The sequence below is a fragment of the Uranotaenia lowii genome, chromosome 2 (assembly GCF_029784155.1).
Source record: "Uranotaenia lowii strain MFRU-FL chromosome 2, ASM2978415v1, whole genome shotgun sequence".
NCBI lineage: Eukaryota > Metazoa > Arthropoda > Insecta > Diptera > Culicidae > Uranotaenia > Uranotaenia lowii.
The window spans coordinates 391,178,580-391,197,901 of record NC_073692.1 but is presented as its reverse complement, the minus strand read 5'-3'; the positions used below and the strand labels follow the sequence as shown (position 1 = coordinate 391,197,901).

Sequence of the window (19,322 nt, the reverse complement as noted above, 5' to 3'; positions counted from 1 at the left end):
CATAAAAATCATTCGTCAGCTTTTTTGATGAATTTTCGAACTTTTTTTTGTGATACCACCCATCATTTTCTGCACAGTACTGCTGGTAACCTCATTCGCCATCTTGTTCCACCACTTTTCCATTTGAGCGGGTTTTTTCATGGTTCTCCCACATTTCTTCAGTTTGCCCTTAACTATTGCCCAATATTTCTCGATGGGACGAAAATCCGGACAGTTTGGTGGATTGATACTTTTTTCAACAAAATCGATCTTGTTCTCCTTATACCACTAAACGACATCCCGGCTGTAGTGGCAGCTTGCCAGGTCCAGCCAGAACTTCACCGGACCTGTGGGACCGAATGAATGGCAAAACTCTCTTCTGGAGACATTCTTCTTTGTGAACATTTCCATTCATTGTGTCTTCAGTGATGAAAACCTTAGTCTTCTTCCCACAACTACAGATCCCTTGCCAAATCATCATCTTACGAGCAAATTTATTTGCGAAAACAAACTTGAATCTACCCGCAACATTCCCTTTACGCTTCGCAAGATAAAATTTGTTACCGGGTATTTGTCCAAAATCCATTTTGACGTAAGTTTCGTCGTCCATCAAAATGCATCCGTTGTACTTGGTTAACACTTTCTCGTACTACTTCCTTGTCCTGGTTTTGGCAACCAGGTATTGTTCTGTTGGGGTGTTTGCTTTCATGATACGACCGCAAGCCTTCTCGCAAACAAATTCGTCGAGCTGTACTGTGGTTCGTCTTGAACTTTTTCGCCAAATCACGCAAGGAGATTCCAGGATTATTGTGAACTGATCGAATTACCTTTGCTCGCAGCTTCCGGTCATATGTTCCACTTTAACGCCTGGTTTGTTTTGCTCGATCCACCATAAGAGTCTTCCGGTAACGTTGCAGCACCGAATTTACTGTCAACGCTGTCGTTGAGTACTAAAACGCTGACGCGACGCACTGGGAATTTTTTGCAGCACAATACAGCGTCCACTGACAAGGCTGACAAGCAGAATTTTTTAGACAAAACTCGGGGTGCCTAACATTACAAAACACAGAAAAATGACGATAATTTTATTTTTGAGAATATTTGTGTCAAACTTCAACAAAAAACATAAATAACAAATATTAAAAACCCTGCTGACGCGCTGGAATTTTGATTTATTTCAAAACAAGAACGTCGACGCTGGAGAACGCTGCTGTTTAGAACAAGTTAAGCGTTTTAGTACAATGCTGTCACTGACGCGACACACCATTGTGGTGGCTCAAACGGAAAACGGTATCTCCAAAATGAAATGGAAAAATGCGACTAGATTCTATGTGAAACAGACTTTAGTTTGTTGATTTTTTTTATCCGCTTTTCTCATACTGCCATAACTTTGACTTATTTTGTCAATATTCATAATTTTGGTTAAACTTTATTGGTTTTACGTCGAAGATACTTTTGATACTTTGGTTCGAAAAACATAGAATTTTAATTATTTTAAAACGTGAACCTTTAAAATTCTGTAAATTATTTAAAAATGATTTGTGTCAGATAGTGTACTTTGTAGAAAAAAAATTACTTTTATAAAATCTCAAATTACTCAAAAAAAAATTTATCGACTTTAATCGTTAGCCTCTCTCTAAAGATTTTTTTTTCAAGCCTGAGTTTTTCACTGGATCAGTGAGTTGCATCCTTGGTTCTATTCAGGCGCAAAAAAAGTTCGTTTCGTATCTGGTAGGAAATTTTTAAAGTCGATAGTAACATTGATAAATGCGTTCAAATAACGTCAATCAATCACTGTGTTGGGCAAGTTGAGAACCCACTACACAGTGGGAAATCGCTAGCAATCAGCCAAAATGATTTGTCTTTTTTGAGTTAGCCATTTAATAATATTTTAGTTTTTTTTTTGTATAAACTTGAAGTGCTAATAAAATGTTGTATAAAACACATCACATAACAAATCTCTTTTATTAAATAGTTAAAGTAAAATATGATCACAGCAGGCTAAAGGCAGAAACACAATACAGCGTCGGTCGTCGCGTCACGTCAGCGGTCAACGCTGTCGATAAGTACTAAAACGCGGACGCGACGCACCCGACGATTTTTGCATCACAATTCAGCGTCAAGAGACATCTTAGATGTCTCTTGACGCTGAATTGTGATGCAAAAATCGTCGGGTGCGTCGCGTCCGCGTTTTAGTACTTATCGACAGCGTTGACCGCTGACGTGACGCGACGACCGACGCTGTATTGTGTTTCTGCCTTAAGTGTTGAAAAATTCGACAAAAATGTGATTTTTCTGTAAAAAAGCCTGATTGTCACAGTTTGCTCTGCTTGTGACTGTATACAAAAGGGTTCGAAGGGGTCGTCCATAAATGAATCTTTGAGATGCCATAACAATTAAGTATACTTGAAACAATTCATCCCATTTTTAATTGTTGATCAAGAAATTCGTTATCACACAAACTGATTAAAATGCGAAATTCCAGTGAAATAGTAACTAGAGAATTCTGAACCAAAGCTCATTTACAGGTACTCCGCTCTTGTTTGTAAATGTATGTAAATGAAACCGGAACACAGTTTATTTTATGAGATACAAAAACAAAATAAGTTTTTTTGCGCGCTTTCAAGTTTTTTGTACAATGGGCTTAGCAGAGTGAGTTCGAAGCCAAATATGAATTTTTAACCGGCTACAAGTTGCTCATTAGTTTTTTTAATTATCCCTATTAAGTAACTCAATAAGCAGTTCGAAACTACACGTGAAATCAAGAATAATCAATAACCTTAAATCCAGGATATCATAGCCTATCAATAATATTTCTTATTATTTGTTAAGAATAAGAATTATTTGAGTTTTAAATGGCCGGGCATCGACCAGACCGAACTGAGCGTAATGAGAAAATTTAGAAGCAAAAAAAATTGAATCTCATATAAATCATATACAAGAACGAAAAAATGAGTATGATTGAGTGAAATGAATTCCTTGGATTACAAACTATCGATTTTGGTTCGTAAACATTTTAGATTTTTTCTCTACTTTAAAATATTTGCACATGAAGTTGGAGTGTCTCAAAAACATGCTGATGGCGTTCTGGTCGAATCAAATGTAGTTTATAGTTTCAATGACATTCGTTTCGATTTGGCAAAAATTGATAATTTTTAAAATTAAATACTTAATTCTATTTAACGTTGAGCTTAAAACACCCGGAATACTACACAATTAGAAATATCTTAAATTGTTTTCAACAAATTATGTATGAATAAATGTAACTGTCCTCTTCACAGCAAGAAAAATCTGTGCAATTTTAGATCTAAAACGAAGCACGAAAACGGAACATCGATTTTGATATAAAATTCTACCACGGTGTATTTTATTCTAGGATGTAATTTTTAAGGCGTGTAAATACAGTTCGAAAATAATGTACGAAATCGGATGACATAAACCTTCGTGTAAAAATACAGAGGGGTATTAGTTTCAAAATACATTACCGTTAATGTTACAAATTTTTTTTATGAATAAATACGCCACATGAATCATTTTATTTAACATATATTTCCGCTACTTTACATACAAAAAAAAACACCAATTATCTCGGGCAGCTAGAATTGTGGTTGTTTTCAATTACTTCCGGCAGGACGATGTTTTGCCGATCAGTGTCTGCAGCATCATCGAATCCTTCCAGAACATCATAGTAATTGGAATCTCCTAAACATCACAAAATGTCGACATTGATTTGTCTTTTGATCTTTGTGTTTAATTGCAATAATCTACCGTTCCTGCAATTGAAAGAAAATTTTTAGATTCACTTTTTTTTAATTCATCTATCCAACCTACTATAATAGGGTAAAATACCTAGAATTCGACTGTTTTTGCTTGATTTGTCAAAAAACCATGTAAATAAATTAATTGCTAAAGTTTTTCATTTCAAATATGATTGGTTATATGAATCAGAGTTTTTTCTTGATTCTCTACCTTTTAAATTGATCAAAAGTTCCAAAACAAAGTTTTTATTATCTTTTTACAAAAACTTCTAGATGGTCTAGATTTCAACATTCAATTTTAGTTTTCGACAAGCATATTTTTATTTGTTAGCTCAGGAATATGAATATTTGCCCAAGAAGAAAGGTGTCGAAAAACAGATTATTAGGTGAATTTTCAGCGCTAGTTTTCGACAGTTTAAAAAAACAGATGAAATTTCATTAAATGTTAGTAAAAATATAAAATAAATTACCGAAAAGATTGATTTCATAGCCTTATCCATCCATTGATTCCTTTTACGTTGCATTTAATCGAATAAAATGGGAGTTTTATCGTGATTCAAAATTATCCTTATTTGATCGATGGCATTGAATTTGAATGGTGATTTAGAATGTTACTTTTAAGTTATTAATTTACTTCTATTCAACAACTTATTTAGAAGAATTTTTATATTCAATGTATAATAAAGTGGGAGAGCAAAAATAGAAAAATATGAACAAAGATAGCTTGAGCCAACAAATAGAAAGATAAACCTTTCCTTAAAAAATTGTCGAAAACTAGCTCCTGTCTCCTGTCCTACAATTCTGAAAGAATTCTGGCCGGGATGAATACAACATTAACTGCGCAAGCAAAATTTTGGCTTTTCACACTATAAACCACCATCTCAAATCAAAACAAAAAAAAATACTTTAAAAAAAAGGAAAACAATGGATCTGCCGTGTTTTACATGGTTTTCGATGTAATTTTATATTGAGAAATAGTTTTTAGATCAGGGCGTGTAAACGTATATCATACAAAATTAAGTTCATACCAAAAAAATTAAAAGTCTTTACATGTGTTTTTTAATCACACTGGTGAAAAAGTAGATCACTCGTGTTTTAAATTGCGTATAGTTTTGAAAATTTTCAGCTGTGTTGAGCAAAAGAAACATATGTATTTGCCTTGCAAATCTATTCTGGAAAAAATTTAATTCAAGAAAAAAGGAAGTTGGATATTATTAGAGTTTTGCTGGATAAAATGAAGAAGATGAAGATTATTTTAATTTGTAGTAAAAAGTTTAATTGTAATTTTTAAATGTGAGAAAATGGTTTGTAAAAGCAAGATTAGTTAAAATCAAGGGGTCGTTCCTAAACTTTGTAACACGTTTTCTACAGGAAAAGCTCCCAGTAATCAAAGATCTAATAATTTCACGAAAAATGAATTTTCTTAATATTAGAAATAGTGAAATGGCTCTGAAATATTTAAACATGGATGCCAAATTCGTGTTCAGCATCCCAAAATTATGAAAACTACAGTTTTTTTTTCACATTTACAAGAACATGGTTTTGCTTGGCCAGCCTTTGTATGGAACCATCCCACTGTGTACTGGGGCAGTATATAAGCACCATAAATCGGGGCATGATGGGTATTTTCTGCCGTTGAATCTAGCAGCGACTTAAACTCTATAAGTCAACTTAATTAAAGAATTACAACTTGAAAAAATTCTTCTGACGATTTGGCCTAGTGGTAAGGTACTGGAGAGGTAACTCAGAGGACCTGAGATCGATTCCTGGTCGAGGCGATTTTTTTTTTCATTTTCCATTCATGATCGATGTACTTTGCACAATATGGTGAGGCTTGGCCTTCACCACGCAAAACAACAACAACATAATGAATGCCTGTTTGTAGAACACAAACAGTTCACAAACACTATTAAATTATTTTCTGGTACTTTTTCGGCCGATTATGTGACTAGCTGTTACTCAAACTCGAGTCGTCTGAGTTACCTCTTCGACACCTTACCACTAGGCCAAATCGTCAGATGAAATTTGTCAAGCTGCAACTCTATAATTCAGTTCAAGGCGTGTAAAGCTTCAGGTGTGTTCTTATACCAATGCACGGAATCGTCCATCTTGTGACAGGCAATCGTAATCGTAGGTATGGTAGGCGAACAATTCGCTGACAAAACGCCCTCCTTCTCCACCCCCCCCACCAATGAGAAACTTTTGGTACCCCTTGCCTACTTTTCCTCAATATGTATCCGCCCGTAGCTGGAGGCACTCTGATTCAGTTGACTTGACTCCATCGAAACAAATTCGCTACTTCAGTGAGCGAAATAAGAATAGTACCACTCTGTGTTTTGCTTGTTAATATATGAATGATTGAAAATCACCGAAATATTCTTCGACATTTTGTTTTGAATTGTTCAACGGATATATCAAACATAAGTTTACTTTTTTGGACGTTGCCATTGACGTTGAGGACCAAAAGTATGAAAAAAGGGTGCGAAATAAGAAAAGTTCCACTTGTGTTTTTCAACATAAACTAGATTATTTCTAGAAATTTACTATGTAAAAGTGAATAATAATGCTTCTATGAATTATTTGAATAGTAAACTACAATTTGAGGAATTTTCTAGAATTCCATAGATTTTCGAAGGTTTCAAAAAGGGGCTTCAAGAGATGCTCTTCTAGAACAAAGTAATTTGACATTTGAGCTGTAATTCTTTACCAAATTATTTACTTTTTTTAATAAAATGACGTAAAATGATAAAACAAACATAATGGGTTTATTTTGAATAAGAAAAAAACAGGTTGGAATTCAAAAATTTAGATTTTATTCAGTAAACCTCACTTTTTGCAGTTTCAAGTCATTGATGAAATGATGAAATGATGAAATGAAGATTCAAATTTAATTTTACAGGTTTATTTAGGTCCATATTCATAATTTCGAGGTAGTTTACCAAACCCAGTTTTATTGAAGTTCACGCTGCAGAAACCTTCTCCGGATTCGCAAAAGAAATCACCAGCACAAGAATATATCATTGCCAAAATTTCTGCTCATCTCAACTTCCGATTCGATTTCAAATCATACCAATGATACTGCTAGTCGTCTGGACCATCAAGCTCCATTGGAAAGTACAAAATTATTCTGTCCATTATCGGTCCAAGAAATTCACATTAAGTAACCTTGATGATTTTTTTTTGTTTTGTGATGTGTGACACTTATGCTTGATTTATCCGTTAAACAATTCAAAACAAATTGTAGAAGAAAATTTCGGTGATTTTCAATCATTCATATTTTAACAAGCAAAACACATAGTGGTAATATTCTTATTTCGCTCACTGTAGATTCTACGGCAGAAAATGTCCATCGTGCGCCGATCAATGATGTTCTGTTCGCCTCAATTCAACAAACAAACTTGAAGATCAATGTGTACCTATATCATGTAGTAGAGTAGAGTGTACATTATAGATCAAGATGGTTTATTGATCTTTAGAGCTTATTTTCTGGTGCTTGAAAATTTGAATTTTTTCGTCACTTGAGAAGTTGGGTTTTTTTTTAAATATTTCAGTGAAGAGTAAAAAAAACTGCTTTTTTGCTGAAAAATTAATACTAGAGGAACTACAAAACTATTCCTCATAAAAATTTATTCAAGAAAATACGTACTTCTGTAGAAACAAGGGGTGCTTATTTTCCCCCGGATGCTCGTTATGCCTTTATCTCCCATACATTTCTCAGTTCAATATGAAACTTTTTTTTTACAGTACAGTACATTTTCAAAACTTAACTCAAAGTTGGCACACATTCAAAAGCTCTTCATCTCTGTTGCATCCTGAGTAGTCCTGCAATTTTTCTCCATCTTCTGCTTGACAATTGCCCAAAAATTTTCGATAGGACGGAATTCAGTTCAATATGAAACTTTTTTTTTACAGTACAGTACATTTTCAAAACTTAACTCAAAGTTGGCACACATTCAAAAGCTCTTCATCTCTGTTGCATCCTGAGTAGTCCTGCAATTTTTCTCCATCTTCTGCTTGACAATTGCCCAAAAATTTTCGATAGGACGGAATTGAGGGCAATTGGGTGGGTTGATGTCCTTTTCGACAAAATTCACTCGTTGGCCTGATACCACTTTAGTGCCTCTTTGCTGTAGTGGCAGGTTGCCAAATCTGGCAAAGACTTTGCTGGTCCTTTGTGATATCTAATGTACGGAAAAAAGCGTTTTTCAGGCACTCCTCCTTGTACATTTCGAAGTCCATGGTCTCGTTTTTCTCAAAATCCGGGGTTTCTCGTTCGCAGCTGCAAATACCTTGCCAGATCAAACACTTTCTTGCAAACTTATCGGCAAAAACGAATTTGATCATCCGGGGAAAATTCTTCTTCACGTACGTTTCGTCATCCATGAGGATGCATCCGTCGTAATTCGTTGGAATCTTGTTGTATAACTTCAGGGCACATCCTTTGGCTTCTACATTCTGCTACAAACGTTTGAGAACGCTGCACACGGTCGATTTGACCATCTTTACAGATTTTGCGATTTTTGAACCCAACCTCGTCGGGTTTTTGACGTGGGTGTCCAAAATTAATTTTTGTCTCGCGGCTTCCATCACGTGTAATTTTTTTGGAACAAAACAAATCGTAATGAAATTTTCAGCACTGATTGAGGAAACATTTCTGAACAAAGTACTGTCAAACATTCCAGATCCGAAAACTAGGCACAGATTAATACAGACATGACTCTCCATAGAAAATTCTTTCCAATTTTTCGCAAAAGTTCTCTTACATGATTGTATTGCCATCTGGTATCGACATTGCCCCTAACCATTGAAAACCTTAACAACTGTCGAAGTAGCCATGGAAAATATTGATCAGTCAAAAAATAAACAAACTCGGGTGGGAAAATCCTCAAAATCGTTTAATATTTAAATGTGGCGGTTGCCGATATTGCCAGTGAACTTACTCCGTGAAAGCGGAACATCCCCGGAAGTAAGCAGCTAAAGGAGACAGAGAATTCCGAAATAGTAAATATTGTACATTTTCCTTGATCGAAATTTGTTTTTTCAGCAGGTGGATGACTAGTTGAAGTAGATGGTATGCTTGACGACGCCTCAATGGGACGAAAGAAGCGCAGTACCACTCAATTCTATCCCTCCCTAGAGCTTCGGCAAAGATCTGCCCAAATGATCAAGCCTCGCGTATAGTGCGGTGCCATGCACACAAGGATGAATGGCCGATTTTGTTTTTTAGGTTCACACTGGATTCCGGTTCCGACGATGAGCGGTGGATCTAACTGCGCGCTATCAGGCGCTATCAGAACGCGTATCGCAGACTTCGTCGATGTGCTGACAAGTCTGCTTAGGCCCATGCATGATGCGTCAAGAACACAAGGCAGATCGTTTGGTCACACCGGGGCTGGTCAATCCGACCAACAAACGCGCGGGTTAAATTTGTGAACACAGTCTAGATCGGTGATGCAATGCAGGTTTAGGTTTACCAACATATATTGGAAAATATTTTTCTTTTGAAATAAAGCTCAGTCATTCTATTTGTGTTTATTACTAACTGATCCCGTGTGCTTCGCTACACCTTCGAGAATTATTATTCAAATTTTCAAGGCAGAAAAGTTTCAAAAATGTTAGGGAGGAAAATCATAAGTTATGAAATAAAAAAAACCACTCGGCTCCCTCTTCAAAATCGATTGCGTCTAAATTAAAAAAAAAAACGCTTCCAATTCAGAACTCTTTCTTGCAAACTTGAAAATGTAAAATAGTAAGTAAATGTAGGTTTCATTGTGTTGTATAAATATAATTTATGAGTGGTTTATAATAAATTTGATAATTTGAAATTGATGCTTCATGCGGATTTGGATATTCATCCAAACTGCGCAGTTTCGACGTGCAGAGGGGACAAAAACTTAAAAAAAACATACAGGAACATTCCGCTGCCAAATACCGCACATTCCTCGCTATTTCTATTCAGAAATTAGTATAACTAGGTTCTAAACCTAGGCGAAAATCCCTGTAAAATAGATCCGGATCCAGTAGAATAGCGGTTTTGTTAATGAAGGCACTTTTCAGACTGATCTTTCTGGTGTCCCGGATGGTCCACGCGATGATCGTCTACGGATTGCCCGATAAAATTTGAAGCTCGCGGAAGTACATGGCAGAGATTGTTTCTCAATGTGACCAGCATCGGAAAGCTAGAATGAAATATATTTTTGAATAATTTGAACCCTTAATAATTTACCGATGAAAATTTTTTTTTTCTGCTTCATGCAATCAAATAATACTATTGCTGCGATGTTTGGCCCGGCCAAAGGACTCCTACCGCTCTCAAACAGATGTTTCCCGTTTTTTCTGCTGAGTGAACTCTGGTATTAAACTTGGCACTTTTCATGGTACCTCTATCAAACAAACAAAAACAGACGATCCATAGCAACTTCCCAGACAACCATTTGCTGGGTATTTCGAATTTGCAACGCAAATATACGTGCAAATATACGTGTAAACATATCGTATATAATGTAGCAAAACCAGTATATACGTATCATTTTGGAGGCCATATAGGTACATTAGCAAACATATTCTTGATTTGGATTGTATTAAATTACGATTTGCACGACTTATCATGCGCAACATTTACGACTACCCTGATTCTTTTTGGAATATACTATGACAATTTACATAATCATATAGATGATTGAGGTTGTAATATACGACATTTTTCGTAACAATATGGAAAGTTTGACGACTTATTTGGTCGTCTTTTGCGACTTGAGTGCAGGGCTCTCATTTTCCGTCAGTTGAAAAAAAATATTTTTTTTTTTTTTTGGGATTTTAAACCAATTGGTTTATTCATCCCCAAAAAATAATAGAAATAAGATTATTTCAAAGAAATGTGTTTTTGCTGTCAAATTCAAGTTTACATCGTACACATTTATTATTTGACTGATTGCTGATTTTTTTCACGTTCATGAATTTACTGTTAGCGCCTGGACTTGATCCCCTGACGATTCGATCAGCAGCTCATGATGGTTCCTCGACGCTATCTGGAATATATAAATTCAAGGGGATTTTCTTCAAAGGCATTAAATCAAAAGCAAATCGTATATTTCTATAACCTAAATCTTTTAAATCGTAGAACACGTCATCGATGATCTAAAAATAGACCAACATTTTTAAGCCTCCTTTAATACGATTCCAATCATCGATGTCCCATTACCATAAACGATTTTATTGAACTTTTTTGTATTCTTTTACGATTGCCAGTAAATACGTTTTACGAAAATTTGACATGCGAATTAATTTGCAAAGGTATACGATTGCATGCACATTATTACGAATCAATGCAGTTATATACGTTTTTTATTTCGAATTATTTTATGCATAGCACGACCAAACTTCTCAATCACGGCTGATCACCGTATATCGGTCGTTCCACGGATTTTTTGCGAATTGTCGTACACAAAGGTCGAGTTCATATGTACATAAATACTTCTTGTCGTAATAAAATCATGCAATGCTTTTAAATATGATAAAGAATATGCATGGACCGCACATTGTAGGAGCAGATATACGAAAATGAGTATAAATAACATTCTATACGATGTAATCTGCAAAAGAAAATACGACTTATGGTTGTCTGGGTTGAGTTTTAAGATTAAAATTTGACCAAAATTACATCGCTAGCTTAGATATCTTTTGTGCGATTGATGCGCCTCTGGTGCCGACATTGCTCATAAATCTAGCGAAAACCTGGGAAAGAGTGTCCTGTCTGTATTAGTCTGTGAACTAGGAGCGCTATGGTATAATAAACAGTATGTCCAGAATTAGGAAGATCCATGCTTTATGTTGCAACTTTCAACTGACAAACACCAAAATGTTCCATCCACTCTTCTTAAAGTTTGGAAGGTAATAGCGACCATAAATCTCTTCTTTTGAATCGCAACCCAACAGTTCCCTACATTATTTATTTCTACATTTACCACCGTCTCCAACGTTTAAAGTTCAAAGTTTCTTAACCAACTGAAAGGTTTCTTAAACCGATTCCTCTAAACCGTGAAATCAAATTTCTCGGTCTCATGACGCAACAAACAAAATGTCAACAAATCATTACGAACAGTGATGGCGAGGAGAGTTTATACTGACTGTGCTTTAGGTGCTGTGCATTTTCTGTGCTTAATTTATTTTTCTCGAAATGGCATCATTTGAGGGAGTGGATCTGTTTGGGTTTTGCCGTTGATGGCTTGTTCATGTTTTTTGTTGCTAAATTTTCCAGAACTTGTCTCTTCCCACAAACCTGTTTTGTTATTGCCATGGGACACGGATTGAGCAGCACATGATAAAAGTTGGTTATGTGACGAATTACTGATTCAAGAAACTTATAAGATTCTTAAGCTTTGAGATATTTTCAAATTTGAAACTGAGATTTCAGAATGGACACTAAAAACTTGGAACCAGAAAATCTAAATTAAAAACCTTTTTCATCAGATACATACAAATAATAAGTTAAACAATTCTTTTTTCTTTAATGTTACCTCTTTCCAGAATGCGCTCGGTGGATGAGATGGCGACGTCACACATTCTGTCCGCCATCGATCCACTGATGACGGGTTCGACAAATGGGGGCACTACGACGTCAGCAACGGGAGGGAACAGCAGCAGCAGCGGAGGAAGCAACGGATCTGGCGGATCATCATCGATCGGTCATCATGGACGGGGCGGCGGAGCCAGCGAAAGGAATCTCTCGGTCACGCTAGATGATCGTGATCTGTGGCTGCGGTTTCAAAATCTCACCAACGAAATGATTGTCACCAAAAATGGCCGGTAAGTTTTCGAAGGGCGTGTTTTTCTCGCTTCACCGTTAGTCTCATCATCTGTTTGAACTTAGAGTCCGGATTTCAATTCGGTTAACTGTTTAGTTCCCTTGTTTTCAACTGCCAATCATCTAGCTTTCTCAGATCCGTTTTTAAAAGTTATATCTTCCACGAAATGGTTAACGTAAATGTTAAACCCAGACTCAGCACTGACGCATTCTGAGACTAGATCAGTCCTAATCCGGCTTAAATGTTTGTTCATTCTAGAAATTGTGTCAATATTGAAAATTTACTGAACGATGGCATCGATCGTTTTTATTTTCAATCGCGTTATTCCAATGCAATGGAAGGAAAATAGTCATTCACTGTTTATAAAATTATTCATATCAAATTTCCAGTTAATTTTTCGCCTGTCCATTTTAGATATTCTAGGTCAAGTTTGCTTAGTTAGTACAGTTCCTTAGACATACCTCGTAATTGAAATACCGTACAAAGATTTAATGTTTTTCAGGAAATTGAACCAAAAAACTTCATTGCTGTTCTAAAAATAAAAAAAAAGTTTTTTTTTTTGCTCAAGACGAAAAAAAAAAGGACACAAAAGATATTTTTTTAAATTCAAATGTTGCTAAACATTAAGAATATTTTTTTACACCTCGCTTTATGCGTCTAAAAAGTCGCTTCGAAGGTACCGTGGTTTTTGTGTGTGATGGAATTATGTGTGAAATTCTTTGATAGAAACCGCTTCACTGAACTTTGGTCGATTAATCCTTAATGGAACTGCATCAATCGCCTTGGTCCAAGAACCCTATTTCCGAAATGGAACTTTTTACTTTGGGAATTTGCTCAAACAAAATTTTACTGTGTTCATTATAATTGGAATCATTCGATCGCAGTAGCTCGACTTGTACGGACGCATTTTTTCTCGCTACCGTAGCAAAACTTGAAGTGAAGTTTATTTTCAATAAACGCTGCAATTTCTACAAAGTGTGGTTAATTATCTTCTGGTTCGGTCGTCAATTGCCGAACAGCAACGGCACTCGGAGCAGAAATTTATTTGTTGCCATCAACAACATCTCCAAAGCCATCATCCCCCAAAACGTGCTGTTTGTTTGCCCCACTCGTCCGGGAGTGTAAACCGTCGGGACACCTGAAGGATTCGGAATTGGTTGCCGCAAGCGGGTTACGAAGACGGAGGACGCCTAGATCCGATTGGAAATCGTGTTTTGCTGATCGGAAGCACTATCGACACTGCCAACGAGCCACGAGGTAGCTGCCATTGCATTGGTTAAAGCCACATCACCAGAGGCATAGCTGGAAACCAAACCACAACAAATTGATTCAATTCATTGATGTATCTTCAGGTATTTCATTTCCCTTTTCCTTTATTACTTTCTTTTATCTTTTTTTTCGAATTGTGTAGCTTCGTACATTTTTTATTACGGTGGACTTTTTAGTCTTCGTAATAAATTATGAGCGAAGGCGGGCGGTCACACCGGGCAGTTTTGATGGATTCTGTCGAAACTGCTGGGAAGTCTTCCCGACTCAGGGTCTACCCAGAGGGCTCGTCTTTTTCTGGTCCATGGGTGGTTTATTTCCGGCCTAAATCGAAACCTTTGAATTTCATACAGATAACAAAAGATCTGGCAAGGTGGTCCTCCGTAACCGAAGTGTCTCGGATAAGACCAAACAAATTGCGGGTCATTGTGGCTAGCTTAAAGGCCGCAAATGAAATTGTTGCTCGCGACTTTTTCAGGCTAGAGTATCACGTTTTCATCCCGTCTCGAAATGTAGAGATTGAGGGCGTGATCACTGAAATGAGCCTGACGTGTGAATATATTTTGGCTAAAGGGATGGGCAAATTCAAGAGCCTCGATTCGACCTCGGTTAAAATCCTGGACTGCCGTCAACTCTCGATTGCTACCACCGAAAATGGAGTCAAAAAATATTCACCGTCAGCCTCATTTCGTGTAACCTTTGAGGGTACCGCCCTCCCTCACTATGTCTTGATAGACGGGATTTTAAGGCTTCCTGTGCGGCTTTTTGTGCCTCGCCCAATGGAATGCAAAAATTGCATTAAATTGGGACACACAGCGTCTCATTGCTGTCACAAGACGCGTTGTCCCAAGTGTGGGGAAAGTCATGAGGTTGGAGCTTGCTCAGCAATAGAGCAGAAATGTGTCTATTGCGGAGGCTCACCTCATGATATCTCCTTGTGTGAGGCATTCAAAAGCCGCTGGGATAAACAGAGGCGTTCTTTAAAAGAACGATCCAATCGTTCTTATGCAGCCATTTTAAAGAACGCCTCTCCTCCGACCCCCACTCGATCTAACAATGTTTTCGATGCTCTGTCAGTTGATGTAGTGGATTCAGATTCGGCTGATGAAGGGCGCCCATTCGTTCTATCAGGGTACTCCAGGAAGCGTACCAAAGCGTCTTCTGCTAAAATTCCAAGACGAACCCCCGCGGTTTCCCCAGCCTTCAGTTTTGTCAATAAACCAACTGAAAAAAATGAACCGGAAGAAATTCCACCTGGATTCCGTGCGACAATTTCGACACCAAATAACCCAGCTGTCGCCGGAACATCCAAAACTCCAACATTGAACGTGGTTTCGTCGGCAACACCTAATATATCCGGGATTTTTAAACTATCTGACATTATTAACGGAATATTCTCGTCCTTTAATGTTTCTGATTCCGTTAGAAATATTGTTACTTCAATGCTCCCCATGATAAAGACATTTTTTCAGCAATTGATGCAAACTTGGCCCCTTCTTTCAGTGTTTATCTCTCTCTCGATGACTAATCAAGTCCGAGAGGTCAGAGATATCACTGTTTTACAGTGGAATTGTCGTAGTCTTATTCCAAAAATGGATGCGTTCAACTTTCTGATTCATAGAACTAATTGCGATATTTTTGCTTTGTCCGAAACTTGGCTTTCTTCTCAATCTAACATCTTATTCCACGATTTTAATATTGTCCGTCTGGATCGTGACGATTCTTATGGAGGGGTGCTTTTGGGGATCAATAAGCGCCACTCCTTTAACAGAATCCACCTTCCTTTATCAGGCGGAATTGAAGCGGTTGCTTGTCATACAACTATAAGAGGTAAGGACTTATGTGTTGTCAGTTTGTACTGGCCTCAGAGAGTTGCAGTGGATCCGAGTCACCTAGAGGACCTATGCTCAGTGCTCCCTGAGCCAAGGTTGATCCTCGTAGATTTCAATTCACATGGAACTGTCTGGGGAGAGCAAGTTGACGATAGTCGTTCCACTCTAATCTATGACATTTGCGACAGATTCAATTTAACAGTATTGAACACGGGTGAAAAAACACGAGTGCCTAAACCTCCTGCAAGACAAAGTGCTATTGACCTCTCACTCTGCTCAAATTCACTATCATTGGATTGCCAGTGGAAGGTGGTCTATGATCCTAATGGTAGTGATCACTTGCCTATCGAAATTACAATCCCCAATGGGGTCAACTCTTCAAACACAATAAATATGACATATGACCTTACAAGACACATCGATTGGAAGAAATATGCAGATACGATTACGACAGCCCTAGATCGTGTATTTGGCTTACCACCCATGGAGGAATATAACTTCCTTGCTCGCTTGATTTATGAAAGTGCGGTTCAATCTCAAACGAAACCCATCCTAAATTCATCGATTCGTCGAACACCTCCCAATGCATGGTGGGACAACCAGTGTTCCCAATTGCATGCCGAAAAATCGAATGCATTTAAAGCCTTCCGAAAGCATGGTACACTTGACAACTTCCAACTGTACTCTTCCCTTGAAAATCAATTCAAAAAGTTAATCAAAGGAAAAAAAATGGCGTATTGGCGTAATTTTGTGGGAGGTTTGTCACGAGAAACGTCCTTAAGTACTTTGTGGAAAGTGGCACGACGCATGCGTAACCGTACTTCAACTAATGAGAACGAAGAATATAGCCATAGTTGGATCTTCAACTTTGCTCGAAAAATCTGTCCAGATTCCACACCTGTGCAAAAAATAATTCGAAATGTGCCTCCAGGAAGGAGTGAACTGGACTCTCACTTTTCCATGGTAGAATTCTCACTTGCTCTTCTCTCATGTAACAATTCGGCTCCGGGAATTGATCAAATTAAGTTTAACTTGTTGAAAAATCTCCCGGACATTGCAAAATTTCGCTTGTTAAATTTATTTAATCAATTTTTGGAACATAACATTGTTCCTGAAGATTGGAGACAAGTGAGAGTTATTGCAATCCAAATGCCTGGTAAACCTGCGTCCGATTTTAATTCGTATCGTCCAATAGCGATGTTGTCTTGTATACGGAAATTGATGGAGAAAATGATTTTGTTCCGATTGGATAAATGGGTGGAAACAAATGGCCTCCTTTCAGATACTCAATTTGGGTTTCGCAGGGGCAAAGGGACAAACGATTGTCTTGCTCTGCTGTCTTCAGAGATACAAATGGCGTATGCAAAACGTGAGCAAATGGCTTCGGTATTTTTAGACATAAAGGGAGCTTTTGATGCAGTCTCGATAGAGGTTTTGTCAGAAAAATTGCACTCCCGGGGTCTGCCTCCTCTATTGAACAACATCTTATACAGTTTGCTTTGTGAGAAACACCTTAACTTTGCGCAAGGAGATATTGCAATAAGAAGGACTTCATACATGGGCCTACCTCAGGGTTCATGTTTGAGTCCTCTTTTGTATAACTTCTACGTAAGTGACATCGACAGTTGTATCTCTGAAGGCTGTACGCTAAGACAACTTGCAGACGACAATGTAGTATCTGTAACAGGATCTACAGAGTCTAATCTACACAGGCCTTTACAAGATACTTTAGACAGATTGTCATCCTGGGCATTGGGGCTTGGGATTGAGTTCTCTCCACAGAAAACGGAGATGGTTGTTTTTTCTAAGAAACATAGACCTGCTCAACCTAAGCTTCAACTCCTAGGCAGAACGATCACTCAATCGAGGTGTTTTAAGTATCTTGGGGTTTGGTTTGATTCCAAGTGCACCTGGCGAGCTCACATTGAGTATCTGAAAGGAAAATGTCAGCAAAGAATTAATTTTCTCCGAACAATTACCGGCACCTGGTGGGGAGCCCATCAAGAAGATCTAATAAAACTCTATAGAACAACTATTTTCTCGGTAATGGAGTACGGCAGTTTCTGTCTCCAATCAGCTGCCAAAACACACCTCATTAAACTCGAGCGTATTCAATATCGTTGTTTACGAATAGCCCTGGGTTGTATGCCCTCAACGCACACAATGAGTCTTGAAGTTTTGGCAGGCGTACTCCCACTGAGAGATCGATTTTACTCATTATCTCTCCGGTTCCTCATCAGGTGTGAGATCATGAACCCATTGGTGATTGCAAATTTTGAAAAGCTTCTGGAGCACAATCTTCAAACAAGGTAGGGTAAGTGAGCCCTTTTTTGGCATGGTCCTTATCTTGGCATGCCAACATGTCTTTTCATGTTTTTTTAGGTCCAAATTGAGCTAAAACATTTTGAATATATTTTCATTGCGAAGATAATAATTTGTTTCAAATCTCTGCATACCGAATTTTTTGATTGTTTGTACTTTATTGAAGTAGTTAATTTTTTTCGATCTGCATCCGAGGCAATTATGTTGGAAATCACCGTATGAAAATCAGATGAACTCACCTTTCTAGAGCAACTGTTAAATTCCCATGCGATTTCAAACGCGGACATTCATTTGAAAAATTTGCAATAAATACTCATGCCTACAGTTAAACACGGCAAAAAATCTAAAAATACTAGAAAGACAAAAGAATTAATATTTATTTAGGTATTGAATAAAAATTTAAAACTAATTTTGTTCCTTTTCTTGGCATGCAACTTCAATCGACATACACCACCAGTGTTGGAAGCTGGAAAAAATTCATGTTCATTAAAGAGGTATTTTTGGGCTGATGTTTTCCCTAAAAATTCGTTTAAAACAACGCACAAATGTTTTCATACTAATCGGGTTGTATGATAAGACCGTTTCTATCAACTTAAGCATCGAAATAAGTTGGAGAACATAAAAGATTCGACAGACTAAAAGTCATATCCAAGCATTGAAAATGCAAAAATCGCTATTTGGGAACCATGAATCGATGGTACATTGGTGTGCGTGAGAACAGCATTTGCATTGCAGTCTGCCGAGCAAAAGCCACGTGGTCTCCTACAGAACACAGTGGTTCGAAATAAAAAAAAATTAAGTGAAATTAAGCAACTCGCAAGACTTAAGATGTTTTGCTTACCTAAAAACTGTTAGATCAATGGCAATTTATGACTTTAGTATATAAAATACATAATTCATTGAGTTTTGGAATCGTTTTCTATTGCTTGGGAACCATATAAATACTCAGATTTAATTTTGTGGATTTTTGTTCGGATTTTTTCCTGGAAACAGAAGTTGGAAGTTCAGGAAAATATCGTTTTCTTTCCAATTATTCCTTATAACAGTAGATGTGAGTCGAATTAAAAAAAATGTTTTAGCAAGGTTTACATTCTAACATCTTTTTGGCGTGTCAAACCACTGCGCAACGCCCCGGGTATTCGAGATGGCTCTTGCTAGAAGCTCAGAATCTCAGCTAACAAATTCAAAAGGGCAAAATTTTAAAATACCATTCAAGGAATTTTTCAATTTCTTATTTTATGAAACCAAACTCCACAATATGAAGATAGTTGTTTCGTAGTGAAAATAACCCTATGTGTTGCAATCGCAAGTCTCTTAGAGTATTTTACTATCAACTTATGGTCTATAAAAACTCAGAAGGA

The 19,322-nt window shown here is 37.2% G+C and overlaps 1 protein-coding gene across 1 annotated transcript in view; it reads left to right on the top strand.

Annotated features, from left to right (window-relative positions):
- Nucleotides 1-19,322, top strand: part of LOC129746510 (T-related protein) — a 45,889-nt gene that overhangs the window by 9,400 nt on the left and 17,167 nt on the right. The window contains exon 2 of the mRNA XM_055740186.1: nucleotides 12,264-12,542. Coding sequence (XP_055596161.1) covers nucleotides 12,265-12,542 — 278 coding nt within the window. The 5' untranslated portion in view covers nucleotide 12,264. The remainder of the gene's footprint in view (nucleotides 1-12,263; nucleotides 12,543-19,322) is intronic.